The sequence below is a fragment of the Ips typographus genome, linkage group LG4 (genome assembly GCF_016097725.1).
Source record: "Ips typographus isolate SLU linkage group LG4, UJ_Ityp_2.0, whole genome shotgun sequence".
Lineage (NCBI taxonomy): Eukaryota > Metazoa > Arthropoda > Insecta > Coleoptera > Curculionidae > Ips > Ips typographus.
Window position 1 is genome coordinate 470,033 of NC_138425.1, and position 18,657 is coordinate 488,689.

Here is an 18,657-nt window from a genome sequence, read left to right on the forward strand (position 1 = left end):
CTTTTCTAAAGAATGCTAGGCTTGAGGCCTTTCAAGGTATTTTAACCAACTCTTTCAAATAAAACCCCATTTAAACTTTCAAAAAAATATGTATAATAATCCTTTGAACGCAATAACAAAATTGCACTAAACAAGTTGTAGAAAAATAATTCTGTTTTTCTTTTATACCGTTTGTAACGTTTTTACATGTTGTTCCTCAAATTTTCTGGTAAATTTTGAAATAAATCACACAACTAAACAATTTTGGGCTTAAAGTTTGTTAGAAACTTTTACAAAGTCCGGCGCGTCCTTAATTATTATTTCGTGCCACCAATTTGGCCGAGACATGGCCCCAGGTCCGTGGAATAGTTCCGATTGGATGTTTTCGTACAGCTGAAATGAATAATGCAGAACTCTAAACATTGATAGTGGGGCAAAACTGACCTTTCCGTCAGATCGTCCTAAAACTGAATCAACGACATAATCTGGAGGTGCCATAGCGTCGATCACCCCCATAAAGTCGGGCTTTAACACGTCGCACAAATGCAGAATACCGTCCTTAATCATTGAAGAAAATTGTGGGTTACTGGTGTATTTGCCCTAAAATAATTCGGTGTAGTACTACAAAAATGTTCCGTTTTATGGGTTTACTTGATAAAAGTACACAAGGTGCTTGTCTAAGCTCCATAAACCGTACAAGGCACCCAAACGTGACAGTGTAAGTTGCAAAGTTGGGTGTGCTTTCTGAGTTTTTTGCCAGAAAGTTTCCAAAGCCAAATATTCTATGTATGTTTTGGATAATATGGCAGCCCGATACACTTGACTTTCGGTTCTAGCCACGAATTTGTTGCTTTCTTTTTCTACTTGCTTGACTTTTGTCTGAGTCTCCTTAACCAGGTAGATGATAAGCCACTGATAACATTCCCTTATAACTGTAAATTAGGAATTACTGTACCGTAGTAAGCATTTTTCGGCTATATCAAGATTCTTACATTCCTTATTAATAAGCTCCTGAGGATTTTTCATTTTGAAGTGATAACCTTCGATTTCTCGATAACGACTGAAAAACTGGCAGCTGCCCAAAGGGGTAGTCAAACCGTTTCCTTGGTTCAATTCCTGCCATTGCCTGAGCAGCCAGTTGCTGGTTTGGTGCAAAAGCACGTTGTTGTCACCTTCGTAGGTGACGCACGGATCTATTATGGTTTTAATGTCGCCTAGGCGAGCTCCTTTGAGAAAACCGTGCCCCCCGCACGCCTCTCTACATTCCTGGGCTGCGTCCCTACAGGACCACGTCACCAATGCTTTAGCGCTGGACACTACTGCATGAATTTCGGCCACCAAAGCACTCTAAACCAAGAACAAACTTATACATTATGCTCCAACCCTGTATAACTACTTACCAGATCTTCAATTTCTTCAGAAGTAGTGGATAACTCGACGGCGGATAAATAGGAATCTGACAGGCTGAGCACGAAAGTACGAAGAATGGTCGCGGCAGCCATGTAAGGAAACAATCGCCACCTCTGCGAATCTTACTGTAATCTTCGGCCGCATTCGTTTTCAAGCTCAATGGAGCGAGCAGAGCGTGATTGACGTCACAATGACGTAATTTGACAGTTATAAATTATGCTTTTGCTAAATTACGTCATCGTGACGTCAAAAACGCGCTGCTCGCTCCATGGAGCTTGAAAACGAATTCGGTCTTCGTTGTTATTCGACAGAATTATGACTTACGTGCAACTGGTACTCAATCAAAGGCCATTCGTTTTTAATGGTACCGTCGTTCCCGTTCGGACCGAACTGTCTACGAAGTGCCGCGTACCTTAAGGCTATCGTGACGGCGCATATAATGTTGTTGGAACTTTCCTGCATGATAGCAACGCGTCCAGCGGACAAATTTTCTAAAGCCGCACCCAGAATTCGGCCAGGATCCGAAAAGCTGCTTTCGTACTGTCCTTCTGGTGTGACGTCAGCGGTACGATTTAATAAGTTCTCTCTTGGAATTCTATAGTCTTTGAACATTACAAAGCTGCAATAAATGTCAGTGTAGAAGTTACAAGTTCACATATTAAATAAAAATTACCCGTTGTCGATCCCGTGCAACCCGATTTTTTCACCCATATCACCAATAATGATCCCTGAATATGGTAGTAGAGTTTTGGGATCCCTAATTGGAACCAGAAAAGCGTGTAAACCGTGACAGTGTTCTTTGGTATACAGTTGAGCGAATAGCAAAGCCAAAGTGCAGGTTTTTCCTATACAAACCCAATTTAAAAGGCTGTAGCAAGCCTGTGTCCTTCTAATTTACCTAAATTTCCCACCCAACACTTGGCCGCCTCGAAATCCGGAGTGTTTATGATGAACTCCTCAGTTTCGGGATCGTAAGTGGCCCTAGTTCTCATTTGTTTTGTATTACTGCCATGCGCCACTTCTGTAAGGGCCAAACAGGCCAATACCTGTGAAAATAACAATAAGTGACGAGAAACTACATCAGAATGTCAAAGAGTATAACTTAATAACTGGTTAATTTCTAAACCAAGTTAAGGCCGAGTTGTACAATCCGGGTTCAAAGATGGTTTCAGCCACCGCCTACTATACTAGAAAAATTCCAATATGGCGGAAATAGTTGTGACTGTTTGCGTTTGTTTGTATTATGGAAATTGAGTTTTTTGAGGATTAGATGAATTTTTACGGTTTAAAATCAAGACTTGAGGTTAATTGCATAAGTTATTTTTGTTTGCTGCCGTTCATAAGTTTTTCAAGCCACATTGTAACAGCAAGCAGCGAATCCGGAAACCATCGTGTCCTTCCGTCCATCATTGCATTCTGGCCACGCCTCCGTTTTCCAAGACGCTCGCTTATTTTTAATTTTGTATCCTGGCGTGAGGAGAACAAACTTCACTCGTTTTGTTCCGGTCACTTTGACAGCTAATAACGTCAAAACCAATCCGATTTCACTACTAGGCTTAATGGTACTCATTTTCGACTAATTTGGGGACGGGGAATCCATTCCAGCTGTCAAAATGACAGTAACTGTCACTCAATTCGAGACACTGGCGATTTCCGGGTTATTTGTGGAGATATCAAAAAAATAAAATCACCAATGGATTGGGCGCCCCAAAATTAGTCAAAAACCACCCTTCACTCGTTTTGTTTTGATAAAAAACGCTTGAGATTGAGCATTATTGTTAATCTGTCACTTTGACAGCTAATAACGTCAAAACCAGTCCGATTTCACTAGGGTTGATGGTACTCATTTTCGTGCATCGTCGGCTGCCTGTTTCACCCATTCGTGGATTTTCGAATTGTCATTTGTCAAGTATCCCATCTTTTCTGGTTTATTTTTCTTGTTTTCACTTGGATTACTTGTAGCTACTATGATAGAATAGTCATCGACAAAATTCATTTTCCGTAAAATTCAGCAAACATTCAATGAATAGAATAGAAATAAAAAATTCTAACCAAATTTATATTGTAAACAAAGAAATAAACTGTCATACTGTCAAATAATCTGTAGTCTGTCAGTTTACTGACGTCAAAGCGTCGAACTATGAATTGAAACATTTGCGGAAGGATACTTCTTACTACTACTGCTTGCTGAATGCCGCTACTATGAATCCAGCTTAACTTAAACTTGGTTTAAAGTATGCTGTACAACATTTGATGCAACAAATTGGAATACTTACTTTGTTATTCCATGCGGCGTCAATGAAACGTTGATGCCTTGCAGTGCCTAAAGTGGTCAATGTGTTCTTAAACAGACCGATTCCAATGCCATGTTTGATCGAGACATCTGGAAATGTAACGGCCAGCGCTTCATTTACAGTCATCATAAACCTAGTCTACAGACAGTTCTATTATGGTTTATGTATTATAAAACATCGAATTTATTATTTACAGTGCCGCATTCGTTTTCATGCTCCATGGAGCGAGCAGCGCGTTTCTGACGTCACATGACGTAATTTGAAAAATTACTTATTTATTAAAATTATGGTTTTGCTAAATTACGTCATCCTAACGTCAAAAACGCGCTGCTCGCTCCATGGAGCTTGAAAACGAATGACGCCAGTATTTGACTGATGCATCAAACTGTCACAACTAATTTGACAGTTGGTCAGAAGAATGTTTTTTTATATGACCAGCTGTCAAATTAAGTCCCATTCGTTTTCTTTGAATAACCATCTAGTTGTTCATTTAACAATGCTACATAATTGGTGATAAAGTATTTTACAATCTTATTTTGATTAGTTTCAATGGAATTTAATCACGATATTATGACAAATAATTCTCACAGCCAGTCATCGTTACATGCTTGAAATGCACTTAAATGGTAATAAACTGAACGTACCTTTCTTTTGTAGGGCAATTTAGCCGTATCAGGATGTAGAAAATTGTACTGACAATACTTGCGAAGCCGAATGGCAGTGATCCGTTTCATTTCTTCTGTGTCCGGCACTTTTTTCGGTCTCTGAAACGCCGGATCCTTTTGCAAAGTGTTCCATACTTGCATCTATAAAGTGATGTTAGTTTTTTTACAAAAATCCTGTTTTGCGCGGTGCTTACTTTAATTTTAAGCAATTCGGGATCTTCGAAAAATAGTTTCATCTTCTTCCAGTCGAAACTGGCCTGTTTTCGGTAAAAGTCTAAAGGACCCCGAGGCAGGTCTTCGATTAAGTCGCTTTCATTTGTCATAACTGATGATGCTGAAATAAAAAATTGTACATTTTTTTTCAATTATATAAGAGCTCATCTGACAAAAAACCATTAAATTTTAAGACTTTAGAGATCTTTTAGAGTCTTTACAATGAATTTGACCTTAAGTCTAGTATTAAACATAAAACATTTTACCATTAGTCAAAAATTAATGTTTTTTTTATGTTCACATATCAAGTTTACCTTAAAACATTATGACAGTTTAATTGATTCACGTGTGGATATCTCATGAATGTTAAATTATGACGTACTTAAATTTTAAGAAAAAAGTTTTGGGCTATTGGAAAAGTAGTATCTTGTGCAGTATTTGCGTAAATTGGCATTTATTCTTATTGAGCTGGACAATCGTTTTGAATAACTAAACAGCAATTTAAACTTTGGTCGTCGGAAACTAACTTCCGTTGCGATAATACGGCACCTGTAAGCGATGGTGTTAAATAATAATTATTAATGAAATTAAGTCATAAATATTCTCTGTGTAAGAATGTTAGGAACACAACCAAATTATGATATAATCGACATTTTTATTGATGCTGGTTTAAGGTCTATTTTTAGTTTAGCATATAAAGCCGGTATTAATCTTTTTGTGGATTATTTATCAGAAAAACCAGATGTTAATCTGTTGTTAATAAATCCTTGAGTTTCATGCGGTGAGCAGAGCAGGGTACGATAAAATACTATTCAAATATTCTTACCTGAAATGTACCAGTCTCTAAAAAACCTTCAGTTTGGACTAGTAGAACCTGACTATACCCAACTGACAGGAAAACGATAAATAAACAAACGCGCGGTTTGCAAAATGTTAAATTTAGATGACAATACGATAAAGAATTAATGACTAGGAACACTTAACGGCAATTGAACTACCGGTTTACTACAAGACAATACGGACGGAGCGTCTAAACTAGTCTAAACTGTGATGATGAATGTGTAAATCCGACTGAAAATCCATTCATGGGCGCACCGATCGAAAAATTGGTACTATACAAGGTCACCAGGCAATACCAAATCTCCTTAAAATTCACATCACTCCTGCATGGTACGCCCATGGTAAGACTATGGGAACCATCAGAGGTATATAGACTTAGCGTTCTTGAACCTGATTTGCGCGATACCCACGTGGGGCCGTATCATCTGTCTTTTGCTTTTTTTCGCGATAATCACGCCATATAGTGACGTCATCATATAATGTGTTAGCACAGTAACGTGATGACGCAATTCTTAAACGTTTTAGTCGAGTTTGTGCCAAAAAAAAAATTTCTTTAATTGGAAGAAAGCACAGCAAAAGCTACAAGAACAAAATTTTGTGATAATTAAAATTTTCTGATAAACGTTAAAAGAAATAATACTTTGGTATATAACAATGTTTAGAACTCACCCAATATAATTATGTCATATCAAATTAATAACCATCACCGTCGTTATATTATATAGAGTGATTGCAACTAACTAAACCCTAGACTGGTGTCATATTTATAAACATTTTCTAGAAGCAGAGAAGAATTTAAATGTTCCAAAAAGGACCACAAGTGTTTGTCCCTTTTGTGGACCATATGATAGGGAAAAAGTAGGTCAGGTGCGCGTGAGCGGTTGTGTAATGGAAATTGCAAACTGAAGCCGCGTTCAGATTGTATAATTTGTGCCTAAAAATATCTTTTGTGTATGCCAGATCGATTTCCTGGATATGATATGTTTATCATCAGGTGGTTGAAACATTTTTAAGGGAAAGGTTTCGAAAAACTAGTTTTAGTAACCAATAGTCCAAACGGCACTGAATAATAATATTGCTCTGGCTTCCAATAAGAAAAAATTGAGGGAAATGGAAAAAAAAACACTATTCTAGCTAAAAAAAGGTGCTGGGACTATCTTTACAAGACCAAAACCTTTCTACGGCTTCGTCGATTTGTCCAAAGAATCCTCTGTGAATTGAAGTTTCATCCCTATAAACTGCAAGTGGTTCAAGAACTGAAACCCCATGACCACTAGTTGCGCCGCCAGTTTTGTAAAACAATAATGAACAAAATTATTGAGAATGCCGATTTCATTGAAAACCCATGGATGTCAGACGATGTTCATTTTCATCTAAATGGCTACGGTAACAAGCAGAATTGTCGCTACTGGGCACAACAAAATCCTGCTGTTCTTCATCAATATCCTCTGCACAGCCCTAAGCTTACTTACTGTATGGTGTATTTTGAAGATGATTGCTTGAGACATTTCTGGCTGCAAAAATTCACATTGTACCTGGCATTGGCATGGAGAACACTTGGTTTCAGCAAAACGGAACAACCGCAACAGTATCAATAGCAGGGGTCAGGCACCTGTTTGGTAATCACGGTGATGTTGTTTGGCCGCCTCGTTCCCCTGATTTATCAGTATGCGATTTTTATTTATGGGGTTACTCAAAGAGTGTAGTTTACAATACACGTCCCAAAACCCAAAGCACTCAAAACAAGAATTACAGAGGAGATCGAAGCAATAACGCCTGTCACTTTGCACCAGGTCATGCACAATTTTCAAAATTGACTTGCTGAATGCATCCGGCAAAACGCGGACATCACCTTCGCGATGTAATCTTCAAAAATTTATTTTTTTCTTTAATTTCCCAATTGTAGTGTACCCATCTTTTTGCGCCACCCTGTACTATTATAGGCGACAAAATCAAATAGAACGTTATAAAGGAGTGAAACGTCGTTTATATTTAAACCAGATTAACTATAGAAAATAAAACCTTCTATTAATCCAATGAGAATAATAATTATTACTTTTCTTTCCTGAACTTAGAACAGTAAGTTATTTAAATAATTAATTTAAAAAATATAAAATATAGAGATCACACAGTTTGAATTAAAAAAAAATCATCCCTTAATAACAGCAATCGGTCTTAATTTTATGGCCTTCTTTGAGATTCCGGCCTCGTGACACGTGTTCACCACATCGGTCACGTTCTTATAACTTTCCGGCGCCTCTTCCATGACCAACTTGGGTGACGCCACCCGAATCGAAATCCCCATTTGCTCCATTTTCTGCAATACTTCCGTGTATTGGATGTTTCTACGTGATTTTGCCCTTGATAATGCTCTTCCCTATTAAACTGTTTATTAGAAAGAAACAGAGTGATTTGTATTACGTTTTACCGCTCCGTGACAGGTAGAACCGAATGTTTCCAACATTCCTTGTTCGGTGCCAGTGAGGACGTAACTGCAAGTACCCATCGTGCCACCAATCAAAACTGGTTGTCCAGTTAACTGGTAGTCGACTGGAATAAGAGGGTGGTGTGGTGGAAAGGCTCTGGTAGATCCCTGTAACCAAAGAAAATGTTTAAAAATGCCAGTGAACTTAGAATACTACCAACTTTTCGGTGCACTAGGAGGGTTTTTTGTTTGCCGTCCACGATGTGCTCTTCAACTTTGGCGATATTATGCGAAACGTCATAGATCACGTGCATATCTAAATCGTCAGGGGCCATGTTGAATTGCTTTGCAAACGCCTGAGGAAAAACTTTGACTTCTAAATTGTGGCTTTTTCAAATTACAAATCAATTACTTGACGGCTTAAAAATGTCATTGAACTCCGATTGACCCAAGCAAAGTTGGCTGCCGCCGCCATAGATTTCAAATAGTCTTGTCCTTCAACCGAATTTATCCGGGCGCAGGCCAACTGCCGATCGTTTGTTTCGATGTTGTCGCGTTTCATCGCCTTTTCCATTTGCACTAACGCATCCGTGGCCACTTGGTGACCAAAACCGCGACTTCCAGAATGTATCATGACACAAACTTGTCCAATATCTTCAATACCCATTTTGCATGCCGCCCATTTATCGTAAATTTCTTCCACCACTTGAATTTCTGCATAGTGATTACCAGCCCCCAAAGTACCCAACTGTCATTCATGTAATAGTTATTATTAATTTGGAGACCCAAAAGACCATAAAATACCTGTGGAAGTCCACGTTTTTTCGCTCTCATACTGACTTTTGAAGGATCAGCATTTAACATTCTACCATATTCTTCACAATGTTCCTTGTCTTCTGCCCAAATGTAACCTTCTCTTAATGACCAGTCCATGCCCATTTCTAAAGCTTCCTCCAGATCTTTTGCATTCATAGGAATTATACCTACAAAGCCACTCCAATGTAAAATATAAATTTTGAAATTGAAAATGCTACAAAACTCACCTTTAGACCCAACACCTACTGGAATGTGGTCAAAAAGGCTTTGAGCCAGCTGTTCTTTTACAGGATAAACATCTTGTTCAAAGAGATTAGTCCTCAGTAATCTTTAAACAAATACATCACATTTTACTGTCTAGTTAAAAAATATATTATTTAACTAATTAAATTGAGCTGTGTTGACTCACCTGACACCGCAATTAATGTCAAAACCTACTCCCCCAGGACTTACTATAGAATTAGGATCATTCATATCAAATGCTGCCATATTACCAATGGCAAATCCATATCCAGAATGTATATCTGGCAATCCTACTGACTTGCCTACAATGCCGGGCAAAGCAGCTACATTGGCAATCTGGGTAATTGAAAAATAATATATGCTTTTCTTTAACTGTGGATAATATGACAAAGCTTACCTGTTTGACACCAGGAAGAAAACCTCCTACCATACCAGGCCTGCAGGCATTTCGCAATTCATCTAACATCAATTTCTCGAGAGTTTGATTCACGTAAAAGATACCCTCGACGTTCATGTTGGGTTGGAAGCCCTTTTTAATGCGCCAACAGTGGTTATTTATTTTTTCCAAATATTTTAATTCCTCATTATATTGTCTGACTACCATTTTGGTAAAATTCACTGCAGCTTCAAAGTAAAAATTGTTAAATCTTTGTTTTTAATTTTAAACTATTTCCCGGTTAAGTTTATTTTTCTTTAAATATTATGTTTTTTTACAGTTTTTTCTTTATTATTTGATGTCAACATGTCAAGTGATTTTAGGTTAGGTAATGCAAAATTTCTAATCTTCTTTATTAATTAAATATATATTTTTTCAGACAAGACTAATCACGTGACGGCATTAATTTCTAAATCATTTCTTGTCACGTGGTATGATGTCACATGGCAATGGCAGCATGGATTTATTTTCTGGTGCTTGTTTTTAACAGTACATAAAACAAACCACATGCTCAAAAGGTTTCTTCAAAATAAAACACTGAAGAAACAAAAACTGTCTATTAAAAAAAGCTATTCACAAAATAAATACTACCTAACAAATCAATTAATTTGACAATACAATAGCATTTTGGAGAAAATTACATATTATTCTTATGATCAATGATCCTTTACAAATTGATTGATAAATCAGCAATGTTCCTATACATAAATTTGATTGTAAAAATTTGTATTAAAAAAACTATTAAACCAAGAAACAACCTTACTAAATAGCAGCTAAATGACTGCACAATAATTTAGCCCCATTCATCTGTAAACATAATATTTTTGGGCTAAACAATAATTAGAGTGTAAAAAAACTATTAAAATCTCACTGATGAGCTTTTCCTAATAAAACTTTAAAAAGTTCAAAGTTGATTTTTATTCCTTTTAAAATAGAGCTTTTGGCCCACTTTTATATACTTGTTTGTCAAAACATAGTAATATTTCACAGTTAATTATTCTCTCACATCTTACACAATCTTGTCCACTGGCAAATACCATATCTGTTTTCCATATTTGAGAATTACTAACCTTATTGAACTCCTTACTTTTCATCTGACAATGTGCAGATAATTGAAATAGAGACCTTTTAAACTCTGCATCCACTCACTCTTATACTAATTTAAACCTAACTGGAGTGTTGGCTTGGAGTAAGTCCACCACTATGTTCAGGACTGTGTTTTTGCTTCTTTCTTTTCTTCTCCTTTTTCCTCTTCTTTCTCTCCTTATCATCATCATGTCTTTTCTGCTTTTTATGTTTCTTTTCATGAGTATCTCCTGAAGCATCTGCAACTGTAGTTTCAGCTGAAGGAATGCCCCCCTCTTTGTGTTTGTGCTTTTTATGTTTGTTCTTATGCTTTTTGATTGGGGTTGCAGTTGTATATCTGTATTGTTCGGGAAGCTGCAAAACAAATATTGTTTGGACAAAGTCCAAAATAGGATGAATTCAGACAACTTACTGGTCCAGGGTGCAATCTAAATCCTTCCAGCTGGGAGCTAGTAAGTGGTAATAAATCTTTGCCTCCCACTGGTGGTTTCTCTATCACACTCCTTAACGAACTATTGTCTGCTTGACCAGGTCCATCTAACAAGTAGAGATACAACTAAATTACTGGGAGACTTTATCAAATTAATTGACTTACCTATGACTCCAGGTAATGTTGGAAGAAAGGAAGAAAGTTGTTCTTTTAGCTTTTTGCCACTGAATTTACTGTAAGAATGTTCAAGCCCATAGTAGGCCATCAAATTAGTAGCACCAGTAATTTCAGACTCATTTGGCGGCTCCTTTAGTAAATAGAAAGGCCCGCTGGGGACAATAGACGGATTTTTACCAAGTAGAATAGTCGTTTTGAGCGTTCCGGAAGAATCCTGACGGGAAACTACAGGAGACCTGGCGCCTCTCGGGGACGATTTTGGCGAATATTGTTCAACTTTACGGAACTGATCGCCCATCATCTTTACCACTTCATCCATCCATTAATTACCAATATATAAATTAATATAAAGAAAAATAACTAACAAAAACAATAAATTCAGTTTATAAGTGCAGTGTGCAATCAAATCAAGAAATACTTCAAGATTTTATTATTTGACAATTGACTAATGACATTAGTGGCACTACTGAGTATTGAGTAACTTAACGACAGATGTTCACTAAATAGACAGATGCCAGACTGTATATTTTGGCCGCATTCGTTTTCAAACTCCATGGAGCGAGCAGAGCGTTTTTGACGTCACAATGACGTAATTTGACAGTGGTTCAAATTATGATTTTGCTAAATTACGTCATTGTGACGTCAAAAACACTCTGCTCGCTCCATGGAACTTAAAAACGAATGCGGTCTTAGAAAGGTGTATCAAAAAATATAAAAGAAGAAGAAATGTTTAGTGTTAGGTGTTAGGTTAGGATTATTGTTTGTTTACATATTTGTGTTATGCATACAGGGTTATAATTGTTTTTAATGTTGCTGAAGTTCTAAAAAATGCAACGAAGAGTGGTAGTAACCGGAATGGGTGTTTTGAGTCCGGTAGGCACCAATGTGAACGAAGCTTGGCGGAACATTATTTCTGGACAATGTGGCATTGCCAAATTGGAAGGGCCCAACTATGCTTCACTGCCTTGCAAAGTAGCAGGTTTTGTTAAGTCTAGTGAAGGATCTAAGTTTGAATTGCCCAATCACTTTTCAAAGAGTCAATTAAAATCTATGGCCCCTGCTACTGGTTATGCCTTATTGGCCACACAAGAAGCCTTGACAAGTGCTAATTTGCTTGAGATGAGTGATAGAGACAAATTGCAAGCTGGAGTAGCTGTAGGTATGGGCATGGTTGATTTACAAGATGTTTGTCAGACTTATGAAGCCTTAAAAAAAGGTTATCATCATGTAAGTCCATTTTTTGTTACTCGGATTCTGCCTAATTTGGCTGGAGGCCAAATCAGTATCAAGTATGGATTAAGAGGTCCAAATCATTCAGTGTCAACAGCTTGCGCTACTGGTGCTCATGCCATAGGCGACTCCTTTAGATTCATCCAAGATGGCTATGCAGATATAATGGTTTGTGGGGGTACTGAAGCATGTATATCACCTTTATCCATAGCAGCATTCTGTAGATTAAGAGCATTAAGTTGTAATTTTAATGACGAACCAAGTAAAGCTTCACGGCCTTTCGATAAAAAGCGCGATGGATTTGTAATGGGGGAGGGCAGCGCCATTTTAGTTCTGGAAGAGTTGCAGCACGCTTTAAATCGGCAGTGCAAAATTCACGCAGAAGTTTTAGGTTACGGATTGTCAGGAGACGCTGCCCATTTAACAGCTCCAAGTCCGGAAGGAACTGGAGCTTTCTTGTCTATGGATAGGGCAATTAAAAGCGCGAAAATTCCTGTTGAGAATGTGACTTACGTGAACGCGCACGCCACGTCTACTCCAATGGGCGATGCCATAGAAATCAGAGCTATAAAACGGTTATTTAAGGATAGAGTGGCTGAAATTGCCGTGTCCTCCACAAAAGGTGCTCACGGTCACCTCTTAGGAGCCGCGGGAAATTTAGAGTCAGTTTTTACGATAAAGGCTTTAGAAGAAGGCATTTTGCCTCCCACTATTAATTTGGAGGAGAGTGAAGATGCTGAAATTAATTTTGTGCCTAATAAATGTCAAAAATGGCAAGTGCAAAGTCGACGGATAGCGTTGAAAAATGCGTTTGGATTCGGAGGGACTAATGCTTCTTTATGTTTTGGTCAATATGTTAGTTAGTTGCCTAAAATAGTGACACATGTGGAGAAAGAGAGGAGCAATGTGACATATGTCACAACACAGCTTGGTCTATTTTACTTGTCTTTTTATCCTGAATATTCTATGGACAATATACATATGATCCATATTTGTATTCAATAAATTGTGATATTTTACCATGTACTTGTTTAATTGCTTTAAAATGTAACACCCAAGTTATGTGATACTTTGGATTTGGAAATTGGCTTAGGTATAAAAAGAGACAAAAAACGTATAATAATAATAATAATATAATGTATTTATGACTTATTACAAGAAAACGGAACCGAAACGTGATAATACAAAATAAAACTGCCACTGCAAAATACAAAAGATTAATCTCTTTATAATCATTTTTTAACAACATATAACATATTATAAACCCATTGTGGAATGCAACAAATACAAATTTAGACGTACAGATGGCTCCATCAATATGGTGGCCCAACTGTACGTGTAAATTTGTAGTAAATTATTACGAACATTACTAACTTGTTGGCAACATTTTAGATATAGAAAAAGTTCTAGAAACTGAACTACTGAAATGGTATTTTCAGTCAAGAAGGCCAAAAGACCTAGGCGCTCTTGACGTAGTAGTTTTCACTTTTATTATATGGATAACACTGGAAATGCTCGTAGGGAACCGGTTTTTTTGTTAAGTAGTATGTATATGAAGAAACGTAAATGCGCATTATAAGAGACTCTAATAGCTTCTATTTACCGGGATCTACTAAATCAGTTCGAGGCGTATTTGGATTGTACCAGTAAGCCGTTGTGGCAAAATTGCGCAAACCGTTTTTGCAGGGTTTCGCGCAATTCGCGCCTTTTCTCGTACACCTGTCGACTTTTGCTTTTGAACTCGCGTACCTCTTCGGCTGTTATGTAACACTCTTCGTCGTCTTCGCTGTGATCCTAAATAAAATAATTAAAAAAAATTCACTTATAAGAAAAATAACATCTAGTAAATCCGGCTTACCTCGAGCATTTCTTGTAAACTTAAACCACCACCGCAAGTCAGCCGACACTGACTGCCAAAATCAGTGGGTTGACAGCACGTGTCAGAACATGCCAACTCGGATCCCTCTGGTGAACTAGACAAGCTCGACGTTAAAGACCCTAAAAGTCAAATAATCAAATATCTCCCCCATATCAGTTGTTTAATATTATTAACCTGTTTCGCAACATCCGTTATTATTCTCGGATGAATAACCGCAGTCGTGAGAATTATCAGATGACGATCCCGACTCTTTTTTACTACTGAAAAAATCAATGTTACTCAAATAGAAAAGCGTAACCCTCTTAACTGACCTATCACACTTGCAACTGCAAAGCAGTTCTTTTCGACTAGCACCAAGCTCGTTTTTATTCCTATTATCACTGTCGCACTTACATCCCTCCAACCAGTCCTCGTTGCTACACCTGCTGACCAATTTTCCTACTAAACTAGTTCACATAAACCACCACACAATTCCTACCTGGATAAATTCAATTTTCCAATAGAATTATTAAGCTTACTACTGGAGCAGTCGTCGTAATCGTCCAAGTCTTCGCTGCTACACTCACACTCCTCTCTCATACCTTCTTTGACCAGTATGGGCGAACAAGAACACTCCTAGAAAATTCCAATAAATATTGTTAATCAATAACTCTTAATAACCAAATCAGCCCCTAACCTTATCAGTACCACCCTTTGAAGTAGTGTTTAAGTTTCGTCCACAACAATTTTCCTTTTCTTCGCAATACAACTTCCCCTTCCTTCGCTTACGTCTAATTTTTTTGGCTTCCTTATGCTTTTGTTTGGCTTGTTCCTCTCTGAAATGCCATTTACAGGGTGATTCACTGTGATGGTATATTATTATTTAACTCAATATTTTTTACTGCAATTTGGCCTATAGGTTGGGTCCAAACTCTCTTTCCAAAATATTTTGGATTTAACGGTATTGCCAGATCAGTCGGAAAGAACACCAACTTTTGATTTTCAAATGGAACAACAAGAATGCTAGTAATTAAGGTTAAATTCTCAAGTCCTGAAAGGTTTGCTGATGTGACCTTTTGTCCTCAATTAGACAATATTACATGGTTGAAAAGCTCAGAGACAGAAAATGGAAAAAACCTACAGAGTGGTTAATATTTACCTTTTAGTCGGACAGATAAAAAAACTGCAAAAAGTCCGTTTTTTTAAATGGATCCATCCGTGTTTTTTGGTTTGTAATAAAAGAACATTAAATTTAGAACAAATCCATGTATACATTTCATATACTTAACTTCAACCGTTTCTGACTTATTAACAGTTTTTCCTTCAAAGGCCGCATTCAATCGTAATCCATACTAATCTGAATACGGACACCTGCTTGGTCATAATGACTAGTTCTTGATTCCCTAACTACAACATGTTGTGACAGACATTTGTCAAATTCAACACTGGTTCAAATTTAGCACAAACAGATGTCCGTATTCAGATTAGTATGGAGTAGGATTTTATAGGCACTTTAAGGAAAACTGTTGAGAAGTCAGAAACGGTTGAAGTTAGGTATATGGAGGAATTGTTCTATATTTAATGTTCTTTTATTACAAGGCATAATACATTGGTGGTTGCATTTAAAAAAACGAACTTCTGACAATTTTTCTATCTATCTGACTTAAAGGTAAATATTGACCACTCTGTCTCTGGGCTTTTCAACCATGTAGTATTGACAAAAGGTCACATCAGCAAACCTTTCAGGACTTGACTGACAAATTCGCCATTTTTATGAAATATCTAAGAAACGGTGCAAGATAGATATAGGAAAGTATTCAACATTAATTACTAGCCTTCTTGGGAGGAATTCAAAAATGAGATTAAAAACACGGTGTTCCATTTGAAAATCAAAAGTTGGTGTTCTTTCCGACTGATCTGGCAACACGACAAAGTCCAAAATATTTTAGATAGAGAGTTAGGCTACACTCCAAATTTCAACGAAAAATATTGAGTCGTTCTCTAGATACTTCTATAATATACCATCACCCTGTATATAATTTTAAACCACCACACAACAAAATAAATTTCTAACCTAGCAAATTCTTCGTATAAAAGTTGTAACTGTGATACGCCTCTAACTTTTTCTACTGCAGTCTCAAAACTCCTATTCAAAGTGTGTACCGCTACCGCGGCAAACAACTGACACGTTCGTTCTTCCTCCCTGCATAACTCAAACAGATTAAAAAAAAACATTGTACACTCAGTAAACTAATAGTAAAAGTACCTGACTCGCATGTACACTCGATGTAAACGTTCGTACATACAAATTCCCAAACAAGTCAGTACTTCTTCTTGAGCAATCTCCAGCGTTTTGGCATGTCGTTCCCTAGAACTAAACGATTATTGTATCCGAACAAAATATCGAATAATCGTTTAATTAAACCGCAGTACGTATGAACTACGATTTAATAAATCACAAACAGTTGATATTAGGTAGAGGAAAAGTGTACAGAGATTTGTTATAAATTGTGTGTTATTTCTTCGCAAATCATAATACAGTGTCACATACTGACATTTAAGAAAATTAATATTGGTATTACTTAAAAACCTGACTGCTTACCTTCCCAACAGTTCGGGTTCGACCCGATTAATGAGCTTGCTGATGTACTCAGTCTTAGGACTCAGATGGATGTGTTTGTCCTGCAAACAACGCTTAATCCCCGAATAAAGCGCGGGCACGTAACCTTTCTCTTTGGTGGGTTCGGGCTCCTGGACCAACAGCAAATACGCCAATCGTACTTTCGTACGGCATTCCGCGCAAAAGCGATGTTTCTTCAAATAAATGTCCATGGTGGACAATAAAAAGGATGATTCGATGATGCAAATATCTTTTCGGCATTCCGTTCTCATTGAATCCCACACATCTCTCCACACCGGTACTAGCGGCCGAGCTCGTTGAGAATCAAGCGAGTGTAATAAGCAACGCACGCTTTTTTTGTTACGTTTTGGTTGGGTGTCTATTAATGTTTCCAAACGTTGCCTAATAAAAAGATATCAATTCTAGTATGAAAGTTTGTTATTTCTATATTTAAAATTAGATTTTTAGGCCAATTTCTGTGATAAAAGCAATTGTACTCAACTCTAGGAGTTAGAACCTGCAATGAGCCCTAATACGCCGAAAGGCGTCAGAGGAATTGAATTGGTGATAAACTTGTTCCTATTCATTTAAATTTTTTCCTCTGCTATTTGAATAAGTTTAATTGAATTAATAAACTCCAAACCACAATGGTAAATAATTTATAGTTTATCAGCTAATTTGCTGGAAAAAATAACCTACTTTTCCCTCTAAGACATGTGTAATTAATTACTTGTGACCAATAGTAGAATGGATAATTTGGCAAATCTGTATAGACCCTGGTAAATATACATGGTGGTCCAAACTGAACTGCTTGATATAATGAAACCCTGTGTACCTAATAGAAACTCTCAAATTCACACAATTATTCAATTCATTCTCTTTATTGTAAGATAACTCAGTTGCTATAGGCATGAAAGGTGACCATGTTCACCTTGGTTTCCTTGACAATGCTTATAGTTTTATTACAATTTTCTAGGCAGGACAGATCTGAAGTAGGCTTTTAAGACACTTTGCACATTCTATTACAGGCTACAGGGCCTGTGCCACCAGCTAAATTTAAATCAATATCAGAATAAAACCTACTACTTACGAATGGTCATGAAATATATTGGCCAAAATGTTGTATGATTGTTTTTCCTTCTTTAAAGTGATAATACCATCACTTTTTACAACTATGGGATCCAAAGTAGGATGTCCATACTTGACTAGCTGGTAGTAAAGTCTTTCCACACTGTAATCATTCAATTAACATTAACATTTATGTGTGACAACTAAAACTACCTTTTACGGCAACCAACACAGGGTACAGTTTGATTGAGTACTTCAGTCAATTGCTCCTTACTAATTTGTAAGGATGCCTGGAACTGGTCCTCTGACAGCACACTCATTTTTGTAGCAAACTCATTCACCTCCTTATTACTCAAAAACTGGCTGTCTGAGATAATGTTTGAACCCTTAATATCCATCACAAGCTGCAAATGTTAAAATAAGAAGAGTGGTTCATTCAAAAGTTTCCAAAACTTTGTAGGTCAAATAGAGGCTATGTTTTTAGGGGCCTCAGTCAATGAGGAATTTGTAAAAGTTTGGGAAATACGACTAAGAGAATGTTTCAGGTGTTACCGTTAATTTATCATCCACCATCAGGGGTAGTTGTCTGGACTGTAGCTGTTTTGGGGCGTCATACACGGATACTAGCTTAGGTAACTTTTCCATTTTGCTTATAGCATCCAAATCGGGTACCGTTTATTTCTTGGCCACCTTCTTTACAGCGCAAAAATTCTTTGCAGGAAAGAGATCACACAGGAAAATCTATTTTCAGTTTTCACACACACACAAAAACAGGAACTACCATTTGCCACTGCACTTTGGCAACACCAAATGACGTTTGTTTGACGTGTTGGTTGAGGTGGTCTGGTTGTCGTGAAAGCTGTCAAA

General features: G+C 37.2%; 5 protein-coding genes across 10 annotated transcripts; 1 reads left to right on the forward strand and 4 right to left on the reverse strand.

Annotated features, from left to right (window-relative positions):
- Positions 1-69: 69 nt before the first annotated feature.
- Positions 70-6,217, reverse strand: LOC145727889 (peroxisomal acyl-coenzyme A oxidase 3-like). 2 transcript variants are annotated; one of them, XM_081977746.1, is made up of 12 exons: positions 6,071-6,217; positions 4,543-4,682; positions 4,328-4,489; positions 3,666-3,821; positions 2,288-2,435; positions 2,063-2,234; positions 1,714-2,008; positions 1,380-1,502; positions 972-1,326; positions 631-911; positions 424-579; positions 70-372 (listed from the first exon to the last, which is right to left on the reverse strand). In XM_081977746.1, exons 2-12 carry the CDS (start codon positions 4,669-4,671, stop codon positions 250-252), a joined length of 2,100 nt encoding a protein of 699 aa, XP_081833872.1. In that variant the 5' UTR covers positions 4,672-4,682; positions 6,071-6,217; the 3' UTR covers positions 70-249. The 2 variants fall into 2 exon arrangements, with proteins under 2 accessions (XP_081833872.1, XP_081833871.1); XM_081977745.1 differs by lacking the exon at positions 6,071-6,217 and adding an exon at positions 5,388-5,693.
- A 1,154-nt stretch (positions 6,218-7,371) lies between these two features.
- Positions 7,372-9,629, reverse strand: LOC145727893 (RNA-splicing ligase RtcB-like). Its single transcript, XM_081977751.1, has 8 exons — positions 9,283-9,629; positions 9,052-9,221; positions 8,870-8,970; positions 8,631-8,809; positions 8,239-8,574; positions 8,048-8,182; positions 7,830-7,994; positions 7,372-7,778 (listed from the first exon to the last, which is right to left on the reverse strand). Exons 1-8 carry the CDS (start codon positions 9,487-9,489, stop codon positions 7,551-7,553), a joined length of 1,521 nt encoding a protein of 506 aa, XP_081833877.1. The 5' UTR covers positions 9,490-9,629; the 3' UTR covers positions 7,372-7,550.
- A 235-nt stretch (positions 9,630-9,864) lies between these two features.
- On the reverse strand, positions 9,865-11,458 carry LOC145728743 (mediator of RNA polymerase II transcription subunit 19-like). The gene is made up of 3 exons (XM_081979209.1): positions 11,003-11,458; positions 10,820-10,944; positions 9,865-10,761 (listed from the first exon to the last, which is right to left on the reverse strand). Exons 1-3 carry the CDS (start codon positions 11,331-11,333, stop codon positions 10,489-10,491), a joined length of 729 nt encoding a protein of 242 aa, XP_081835335.1. The 5' UTR covers positions 11,334-11,458; the 3' UTR covers positions 9,865-10,488.
- A 291-nt stretch (positions 11,459-11,749) lies between these two features.
- On the forward strand, positions 11,750-13,266 carry LOC145728740 (3-oxoacyl-[acyl-carrier-protein] synthase, mitochondrial-like). Its single transcript, XM_081979205.1, has one exon. It carries the CDS (start codon positions 11,843-11,845, stop codon positions 13,106-13,108), a length of 1,266 nt encoding a protein of 421 aa, XP_081835331.1. The 5' UTR covers positions 11,750-11,842; the 3' UTR covers positions 13,109-13,266.
- Positions 13,267-13,361: 95 nt separating this feature from the next.
- LOC145728737 (gametogenetin-binding protein 2-like) lies at positions 13,362-18,615 on the reverse strand. 5 transcript variants are annotated; one of them, XM_081979202.1, is made up of 12 exons: positions 18,343-18,615; positions 18,004-18,194; positions 17,813-17,953; positions 16,705-17,124; positions 16,369-16,470; positions 16,177-16,305; positions 14,800-14,938; positions 14,602-14,738; positions 14,435-14,548; positions 14,298-14,383; positions 14,103-14,242; positions 13,362-14,038 (listed from the first exon to the last, which is right to left on the reverse strand). In XM_081979202.1, exons 1-12 carry the CDS (start codon positions 18,433-18,435, stop codon positions 13,862-13,864), a joined length of 1,869 nt encoding a protein of 622 aa, XP_081835328.1. In that variant the 5' UTR covers positions 18,436-18,615; the 3' UTR covers positions 13,362-13,861. The 5 variants fall into 5 exon arrangements, with proteins under 5 accessions (XP_081835328.1, XP_081835327.1, XP_081835325.1 ...); XM_081979201.1 differs by having other exon boundaries at positions 14,298-14,380; positions 14,435-14,545; positions 16,369-16,476; XM_081979199.1 differs by having other exon boundaries at positions 14,435-14,545; positions 16,369-16,476.
- Between the last annotated feature and the right edge of the window lie 42 nt (positions 18,616-18,657).

Excerpts from the sequence above, each read along its gene's own strand:
- LOC145727889 (XM_081977746.1), bottom strand. The coding sequence starts at position 4,671 with ATGACAAATGAAAGCGACTTAATCGAAGACCTGCCTCGGGGTCCTTTA. Across the intron at positions 4,490-4,542 it reads CCGAATTGCTTAAAATTAAA|ATGCAAGTATGGAACACTTT; the intron begins GTAAGCACCGCG and ends ATCACTTTATAG. Across the intron at positions 3,822-4,327 it reads AATTGCCCTACAAAAGAAAG|ACTAGGTTTATGATGACTGT; the intron begins GTACGTTCAGTT and ends AACTGTCTGTAG.
- LOC145727893 (XM_081977751.1), bottom strand. The coding sequence starts at position 9,489 with ATGGTAGTCAGACAATATAATGAGGAATTAAAATATTTGGAAAAAATA. Across the intron at positions 9,222-9,282 it reads TTCTTCCTGGTGTCAAACAG|ATTGCCAATGTAGCTGCTTT; the intron begins GTAAGCTTTGTC and ends TCAATTACCCAG. Across the intron at positions 7,779-7,829 it reads GTTCTACCTGTCACGGAGCG|GGAAGAGCATTATCAAGGGC; the intron begins GTAAAACGTAAT and ends ACAGTTTAATAG.
- LOC145728743 (XM_081979209.1), bottom strand. The coding sequence starts at position 11,333 with ATGGATGAAGTGGTAAAGATGATGGGCGATCAGTTCCGTAAAGTTGAA. Across the intron at positions 10,945-11,002 it reads AACATTACCTGGAGTCATAG|ATGGACCTGGTCAAGCAGAC; the intron begins GTAAGTCAATTA and ends TCTACTTGTTAG. Across the intron at positions 10,762-10,819 it reads TTAGATTGCACCCTGGACCA|CTTCCCGAACAATACAGATA; the intron begins GTAAGTTGTCTG and ends TTTGTTTTGCAG.
- LOC145728740 (XM_081979205.1), top strand. The coding sequence starts at position 11,843 with ATGCAACGAAGAGTGGTAGTAACCGGAATGGGTGTTTTGAGTCCGGTA.
- LOC145728737 (XM_081979198.1), bottom strand. The coding sequence starts at position 18,435 with ATGGAAAAGTTACCTAAGCTAGTATCCGTGTATGACGCCCCAAAACAG. Across the intron at positions 16,477-16,704 it reads GAACCCGAACTGTTGGGAAG|TTCTAGGGAACGACATGCCA; the intron begins GTAAGCAGTCAG and ends ATAATCGTTTAG. Across the intron at positions 14,384-14,434 it reads TGCAGTTGCAAGTGTGATAG|TAGTAAAAAAGAGTCGGGAT; the intron begins GTCAGTTAAGAG and ends TGATTTTTTCAG.